The sequence below is a fragment of the Suricata suricatta genome, chromosome X, assembly GCF_006229205.1.
Source record: "Suricata suricatta isolate VVHF042 chromosome X, meerkat_22Aug2017_6uvM2_HiC, whole genome shotgun sequence".
Taxonomy (NCBI): Eukaryota; Metazoa; Chordata; class Mammalia; order Carnivora; family Herpestidae; genus Suricata; species Suricata suricatta.
The window spans coordinates 10,503,587-10,512,234 of record NC_043717.1 but is presented as its reverse complement, the minus strand read 5'-3'; the positions used below and the strand labels follow the sequence as shown (position 1 = coordinate 10,512,234).

Sequence of the window (8,648 nt, the reverse complement as noted above, 5' to 3'; positions counted from 1 at the left end):
TGGTGGCATGTTCAGTAAGATCATCCGAAGTGTGGAAAGTTCTAGGAAGCCGGCCTGCAAGGTGGTGGGGGCCACATCAGCAAAGCCAGGGCCTGCCTCTCCAGGGCTTCTGCACCTGCAGTATTTCCTTTCACTCATACTCATCCTGTGGCACAGTACCAGGACGATCAGACTCAGAGATGAAGAAACAGGCTGAACGAGGTCAAGTAACACCCCAAGTAACAGAGAGGGAAGTTGAACACCGAGAGTCTTACTACAGAGCCCTCACTCCTTCCACCTTTGCCTCAAATGGAACAAATGGGACGATTTCCATGGTCTCCCTGGGGCAGGGGAGAGCGGAGTCCTATGCTTCCGGGCCGATGTGGTGGCAGCGGGAAGCCTCGAGTTGTTGGTGAAAACTTAGGGGAGAGGCTGGAGCTGGATGTCAAGTAACCAATCCTGCCCTAGCTGGAACTTTCCCCACAGGAGCTCTTTCCTAGAGAATTCTTTCAGGAAAGGAGGGCATGGCCTCACAGGCCTCAGGAGATGTGCTGCTTCTGGGTAGGTCACCATTTTGTTTTTGTCGTTCTATTCTGAATTTCTCATCGTTTTGTATTTCCACTTCTTTTTCAGTTTTGAAGATGGGTCTGTCCTATCTGTTCCATTTTTATGGAGTGGGAGCTGCCATTGGGGAATTAGCATCCAGTGGTGAGGGGACCACACCGACAATCCTAGGGCCCCGCGGGTGCCTCGTCACAGGGACTGCCTTCCGTGAGCGCAGAGCCAGCCGGGTAGGACGGTCTCTCCACAGCCCATTTCCCGCTGGTTCCCGTCAGCTGGGAAGGTGTACATGGGGCGATTCTGACTCGGGGGGGGCAGCTCTAGTGAAGGTTCCGTGATGGAGCCCCACGGCATGACTGTGGTTGAGTTTGGGGGAAACGGAGAGCTGCACTGAAGAGTAGCCGGGCTCTGACCTGGGCTGACGAGAAACAAGACACACGAAGGACAGGTTCACCCGAGAACACAGGTGCATCTCTGGAAGCTCACAGCACTGTCCTTATAAAAGTGCAAAGCAGGTCCAGAACAAATGAATGTGCTCTTTAAAAGGTCAGAGGGAGCCTGAACATTGATTTTAAGATGCTTTATCAATTAGAGACCAGAGATTTTTCCTGATGATATTTATTTCATAAATGTAATTATCTTTCTAAAACATATTAAAATAGAAAACATGTTCTTTAGATCAATTATACAAAGAAAATACCAATATAGTAATAAAATACTGAAAATATATGAAAAGCACCAGAATATTAGAGAAATTACACTGGCAACAATTCTAGGAATATATTTTTTTTTTTGCAATTGTACAATAAAGTGCTATTAAATCCAGTCAAAATTAGTGGCAAGATATAAAAACAGTTATGGTATTACTGTGAAATTTGAGGCTAGGTTTAACCGCAATTGCATTTTTAGGCTACTTTCAGATCAAGCTAATACTATTTTATTAATGTTTTCATGGAAAATCTATTAATTTCCATTCTCAAGTGAAAATCTCGATCTTAATGTTGATCCTTAGCAATTTGGTCATGAACAGGTAATGACAAGAAAAAATGTAAAATTATTATCAGAGTGCTCAGAGTAATAATCATACAAAATGTGATTAAATAAAATCAAGTGAAGACAGAATAAAATCAAATGTAAAGAAGTGATTAGTTAAGAACAAAAGTTTAGTGCCTTTGATTTTATAGTTAATTTTCAGTAATCTTGCATAGTCACATTTAGTAGACACACAAACATTAACAAGATAGGTTATTAACTTCAACTGGCCAGACTGCAGCGAGGAACATTTCAGTGAGTCAATGCCATTTTCATAGGAAACATTAAAGGGACACTGTTAGGACAATACACTTCCAATTCTGACCAATGATTTCCTTATTCATTGGCTGAGGGACAGAAAACACACACAAATACTTGGGGGCCAGGTTATACGATAGCCGGAATGGAACACATAAAGGGGCCGCTGTGCACACACAGGGAGATACTATGGGCGGTACTTAGGGTGTACTGACGTCACTTTCGCGGCTGGAGTTGGCAAACTGCAACAGAAAAACCCAAATTAAGACCAAGTATCAGACCAGTGTCCTTTTAAGGTTTTATGGGAAGGCCGATTTTGAAGGGACTCTACGAAATCACTCTCCAACTCGGTTTTGGACTCCTCAGCTTCTCAAGATGAAAGCTGCCAACACTACGCTTCAGAACAAAAAATTCTCCAAACTTGGCTCAATCAAAACTCAAAATTTATTTAACAGGCAGACTGTGTTTTCTTTCAGAGGAAGTGGAGTTACATGTGGACCAACGTGGACTGAAGCTGGCTGTGTGAGTGAGAAACTAATGGCATTGGCCTCTGCCCCTGCAAGTCGTGGCGCTCTAGGAGTTGAGGGACCACCCTCGGGATTGCTGGTGGAAAGGCAGAGCGCCGCGTCCGCCCGTCGGCCCTGGTCGGAAGGTGTGTACCAGGGATCGGGAGCTCTAGTTTTCACTCCTAAATGGAGAATCGACACTCGAGTTTTCTTTTTTTTTCCCCGTCACGTGTATAGATACTCCAGTTCTGTCACGTTTCCTTATGGCTGATTTTCATGTGGAAATGAAATGTGAATGAATTCTACTGCTATGCATCTCAAAAACCAAGGTTTCAAAGAAATTTTAACTCCTTTCACTTGGAAAGGAGGGTGGAGATGGTACAAAGGCCGGTTAGACCTTTATAAGAAATGGAGCGGGGGGGGGGGGGGGGGGGGGGGGGGGGGGGGGGGGGGGGGGGGGGGGGGGGGGGGGGGGGGGGGGGGTCAGTGTCCCGCCCCAGTGAGCAATGTGCACCTGCACAAAAAAAGACTGGAAGCGAAGACCAAGAGGAGTTTTCTCCACGCCGCCACTGACAGAATTCAAGAAACCCAAGCAAACTTCGGTTCCCAAATCCTATGTAAATGTGCGTGTTCATACAAAAGTCCGAGATTAATAAGAGGCAGACTGGTAAGGAAGACAGATTAAGAAACAAAGGCTAAAAGGTGGTTTGGCATTAAATAGTTTTACATACACAAAGAATATTGACGAACATCTGGAAGAAATTCTCAAAATTACAAAGTCATGTTTACAGAAATTAGTCTGTTTTAAGTATGGGCTTTTTTTTTTCCAATATACATGTTCTATATACATAGTATAGAAAAGCTAATAAGTTGGTTCAGCTATACTACTTTTATCATAAAAAAAAGCAGATTACATTTTTTGGCTGCAACAAAGCTTGTTACTTCTACTTTTCAGTCCAGCTAATGGGTACATACAATAAAACTGAAACTTTCAAAGTATTCAAATCAAAAGGAAAAAATAAATTATATCTAAAGTATTAATTTACACAGTGGCTATGCCTTGACTTGATTAAGTATAACTATGGTCTCTTAAAATCAATCTCTCCAGTGTTTCCTTATTCTAACAGAGTTTATTTTCGGGACACATATATGTTCCCCTCTAAGTGTTGCACGTTTCCTTTCAGGAAGCACAGATGTGCAAAACTTGTAGTAGCATGAAGTTCTGGGTCCTTTTCCAACTAATGAGTGAAAGAGCTGTTTCTCACTGAACTGTAGTCCTTTAAGTGTACAACAAGTAGAAGAAAGAGATGACCAAAGCAAGCGACAGCATTGTTAAGGAGAGCAGCAGCTGCTGGAACCAGATACAACGCTGAACGTGGTCTTCAAGCTTCCTATTGCTTTCTAGTAAACGATTGAGCTAAAGAGGGGAAAAAAGGATGAAAGATTTATATCAGTAAAATGGTACATTAATCATGTGCATGACAACTAGGAATATTAGAAATCCAAACATGTACACAGGATGGGGTCCGCCTACTTGGGACAGCTGGGAGCTGGAAATGCAATGAGGTAAGAGTACATTTGGTCGGTGAACAGACGTGCGCCTGCTTACTCATGTTTCGGAAAGGTCTAATTTTCCAGCTCAAAAGGAGCAAAGCAGTCACTTCCGGGAGGTACCAAAACCAGCTAGTCAGAAACACAGCCTGTCCAGTCTTTTTCGAATTTAAACGGTACTTCTTCCTTGAGATCAAATTCTTTCTTGGATACTCTCCAAAGCACCACATCTTGTCCAAATTAGAATGGCCAGAGCTTTTAAAACGTTAACAGATCTCGAAAAGTAACTCACCGCTTACCGTTTCCCATTTGGCTTCCCCTCACAAAGAAAAGAGCATTTCTGTCGTGTCTATGCCAAAGGTTTTCTCTAGGTCAGTGCGGTACAAGTGCGTTTCTAATGTTGGTTAGCATTAACAGCTCCGTGTTAGTTAGGGAGAAAGAACGCTTACTTGTAGATAGAGATCCTCACTGGTTTTATCTGACATGTTAAAAGCACTGTCTTTCAAGGTCAGGGTGGTTGGTTTACTGCTCTCAACAATATGGCATCTTAACCTATGGAAATGCAAAGGAAACACGATTATGAAAGTAAACTGTAAAATGAAAACAGTTGAACACAGAAATAGATGTAACAGGCACGAAAGCACTCATTCTCCTCAGTTACACGCTGTGCACTGACCTTGGAAGGGGAGCGGAATTGGCCGCCCCAGGATACGCCTCTCAGGCAGAAGGAGTATCTGGGGCTCGCTATTTGTGAAGAAACAGCAGACATCAGGGCAGCTCTGGAAATCTTTTGTAAGGGGACACTGACATTTCGGAAGGAAATGTCTACTTGTAAGGGCGTCTTCCTCTGTGTACCAGGAAGAGGGGATGACAAAATCTCTAGAAGGGACCTTCTCCGTGTTGACTGTGATTTTCCTGGCAGCCTTCCCTAACTGGCTCGCTTACTCCCCAACATCTTTTCCTGGGCTGGCCATGGCATTTAAGGTGGCATCTTGGGCTATTTGGGGGGGGGGGTGCTGTTTCCCTGGCATGTCCCATGCATACAGGAGGTAGGTGTGATTTTCAACTTCTCTTTTCTCCTCTTCTGTCTTTTATTCCAGGGGATGGGGGTCCCCGCCAAGAACCCAGCAAGGCAGAGGGCCCTGCTGAGACACTGTTCTTGCTTAGGAGCCTACAGATGGGATCCTGGAAAACTGGCAGAAGCCGGCAAAGGGTAAGAATTCTTAGCAAACTCAGCTTTTCCGGGTCTCACACTACTGCCAGGTCGAGAGAGACACGTAAAACTTTCACCTTGTCCCTACCTTTCCAAATTTAGATTAGCAGAAGAAAATCGGTCAAATGAGGTTGTCCTTTCATCTCGTTCTATGTATTGAAAACCTGGGTTTGTGACCAGCAAGAATATTCTCTTGGGTCTCTGCCGGCTGGAGAATGCATGTGGACACACGCACGTAGCAGCCAGCTGAACAGGCCGGGGGTCCGGGACCCACAGGGTGAGCCGCAGCATTCGCTGTGTCCGGCAGTGCCAGCTCTCAGGGCAGTTTGTCATTCGGGGCCCCAGTGCACTTCCCTGGTATCTCACAGATCACAGGCTCTGTGACCAGAGGCCTCGCACATTGTTGTGGGAAACCGGAGCTGCCACTTGAGGCGGTGACGGCCGCTGTTTTCTCGCGCTCCCTAACGGCTGCAGTGTTGGCACCTCCTTTCGGGAAGCCTCTGTGTCCAAGGTTAAGCCATTCAAAGGCCTGTTGCCTTGAATCGCTATTCAGATTAATATAAGACGCAACTAGTCAGTGCCCGCGGGTGGGTCTTGTGCACTGGAGAAGCGTCTATGCTTAAAACATTTTCAGAGAGATCTCATCCTGAACAAGGGTCTTATTGGCCCCTCTGGAAAGACCAAATTGAAGGAGAACAAGTATGATGGCTAGCCTGAGGGACTGCCATAGAAAGAGGAGATTACAAAGTTTTTTATCTCCATTTTCAGAAGAGAACCACCTACCAAACTTAGAGAAGAGGTAAAAAGATCAGTCTCCGTCCCCGCGGACTGTGACTCGCTGCTAAGCGTTGTGGTTCTCACCGTGACTATACAGTAGTTACCAGATAAGCCACATGCCCCCCTGGGGAAGACTCTCCTCACTGGAAACATGACCAGAGTTTCTCCCAGGCCCTCCTGCAAACGCTCAGGAAACAGATCAGCTGAAGGCTGATGTCTGGGAGCTGATAGACCAGGTTTTCCCCCTAAATTAAATTGGCTCAAGGATGAACTAAACACTCAGAAAAAGGACAGCATTCTAAGGCCTTTGTTGGATACATCCTATGAACTTTTTAAAGGCATGCTGCATTAAACCCTGAAGCTCCAGAACATAGAGATCACGTCACTTTCATCTGAGTTGGAAATCTCCCCGACAGAGCAGACTGAAGAATGTAGCTGGATGGGTGGGCAAGTCCCCTGATCCCATTCAGGTTGCAACACAATTATTTGAGGAATTAAAAGCAACCTTCTTTGCCTTGCAAATCTTGACAAAACCACAGATGCAACACTGGAAGCAGTTCAAAGTCCACCTAACATGGCCCATCCCAAAACCTTTCCGCTTATCTGCAAATACATGTCGGTATTATCAAAGATCAGGGCGCTGGAAACAGAACTGTCCAGCGCTTAAGACAAAGAAGGAAAATGGAAATAGTAATTACTGTAGCCCTCTGATAATAGGCAAAACACCTAAAAAAAAAACCCCTAAACAAACCCTAATACTTTCTCTGTGCCTTTCAGGTATAAATTTTCTACTCTATCTTTTCTAGAACCTAATAGCTAACTGTTCGAAATACAAACTTTAAGGTAAACTTATTCCAACTGCCAGAAACACAATTTGAACCTAAATGTTCTTGTATAAACTACTGAGTTTTGCATTATTGTACCTCATTCATGGCTAAAATTTTAGAGCTAGGTAGCTGAAAAGTCTCTGTGTCTATATATGTATGTTATTGGATATGTGATATTTTTCTACCTCCGAACAGTATTGCCAAGATTAATTTGTAAAAGCTCTATCTGACTGGCTTAAATAAAAATAGGCACTTCCCAAATTAAGTATTCCTAAAACTCTTAGAAATATAGAAACTAACCCAAGCGTCGTTGAAGTTCATGTGATGTGGAGTAATCTTAGGTAAGATAAAAGCTAAATTATGTTTGTTGGTTATCAATATTAGATATAATGGAGAGACGCAATTTTTTTTCTACTTGAGTTTTAGGTGATATTGTCTACTTAAAAACAGTTTTTCAACTATGTTTGGTAACTGGAAACTTTAGTTTTGTTAAGTTAAATAGGAAAGTATTTCCAAACAAGATAAAATACTGAAACATTACTGAACACAGGTTTATCTTTTGGATTCTTATTACAGATGAAGCAAGAATATTTAGTCTGTTAGTAAATATATCTTGTGCCACACTGAAAAGCTACCGTGAGGAAGCATAGGCTTCTAGAAATTATGTATCCTTACATTTGCCAATCTACAGAATGTTGGTGTTAATTGACCACAATTGTTTACTACTTAGTTTTCACTAAAAATTATGGTTTCTAAGGGTAAAAAATTCTGATTCACATATGTAAATTAACACTACTCAAAAAAAATGGAGACGACGAATGCCATGTGCAAGGAAAGGTGTGGCCGTGGATGTTTGTTAAGGGGAATGAAAGTAATTTTACCCTAAATTCGAGCTGGTTATTTCTGAATAGGGAAGACGGTAAGGAAAATGTTCCACTGTCTGTAGTCAAGCTGGCTAAAATGGAATGGATTTGTTACAAGGGTTATAAAAATAAGCTTTAATGTCAATAGCATACTTATGTAAAACTAAAAGTTAACCTCTGCTAAAAGGACAGCATTTTCTTGGACTATCAGTCAGCTACTGACAAGAGACTGTGGAAGGTTTTTCTTTAAGTAATCTGCCTAGAAAGCAAAGATGGTGTGGTTTATCAAAATAATTTCCTGTGCTTCATGTTATCTTTATCATCAGGTATTTGATTCCTTAGGAAAATAGCTCTTTTAATCTTTAGAAGACTAAGTTTTATTGACAACAACGTAACTTTCTGCATTTGCCTTTGACATTTTATTGTCGCTGTGGTTAAATGGATAATTAAGTATTATTTCATGTTGATCTAGGATTCTGTTTAGTCAGGTTTTAGACACTTGACATTTTTGACAAACCACAACTCAAATTCTAAAAAGCCTTTTTGACCTTGAACTATCTCTGGAATTTTTCAGAGGGCTTCTGGAACATATCAAAAGATTTGTTTTCTCTTTTAAAAAGAGCCATACAACTAACTAGGGACTAGGTTAAGTTACATGGGAAGCACTGTCAAGTAATCCTAAACCTTCTTGAGATTGTATTTATATGATATATTATTAACATAAGTGTTCCTGAAATTGTATAAAATTCCTAGGAAATGGCTATGTTCTGGCATAATGTTACTGTTGGATGTCACAGAAGTAACTACATTTCCTTGTCAAAAGCATTACAATAAATCTCATCAGGTCTGTAACCATGGCCCTTTTGGACATTTATAGAAACTATTATCTTACTTGGATCCTTTCGCCAACGTGCTTTGTCTTCAGAGATTCATGGAAAGGACTCTGACAAGTACTCCAGAAAACGGGTTTCTGATGAAATGGTAAGAATTTCCCGTATAAAACAGCTGGTTTCAGGCAGACCAAGAATTAATAACATGGGAGGGAATGAACTGATGATTATACTTTTTAGGACTTTGAAAC

At 42.2% G+C, this 8,648-nt stretch overlaps 1 protein-coding gene across 7 annotated transcripts in view; it reads right to left on the bottom strand.

Annotated features, from left to right (window-relative positions):
* Window positions 1–1,461: 1,461 nt before the first annotated feature.
* MOSPD2 (motile sperm domain containing 2) overlaps window positions 1,462–8,648 on the bottom strand; it is a 54,638-nt gene continuing 47,451 nt past the window's right edge. For 4 of the 7 annotated variants that reach the window (XM_029929825.1, XM_029929824.1, XM_029929827.1 and 1 more), the window contains 2 exons: window positions 4,337–4,439; window positions 2,935–3,753 (listed from right to left, as the gene is read on the bottom strand). In XM_029929825.1, the coding sequence (XP_029785685.1) occupies window positions 3,616–3,753; window positions 4,337–4,439 (241 nt within the window). In that variant the 3' untranslated portion in view covers window positions 2,935–3,615. Of the gene's footprint in view, window positions 2,073–2,934; window positions 3,754–4,336; window positions 4,440–8,459; window positions 8,573–8,648 lie in introns of those variants that run through there. The other 3 variants (XM_029929826.1, XR_003905025.1, XR_003905024.1) reach the window with 3 other exon arrangements.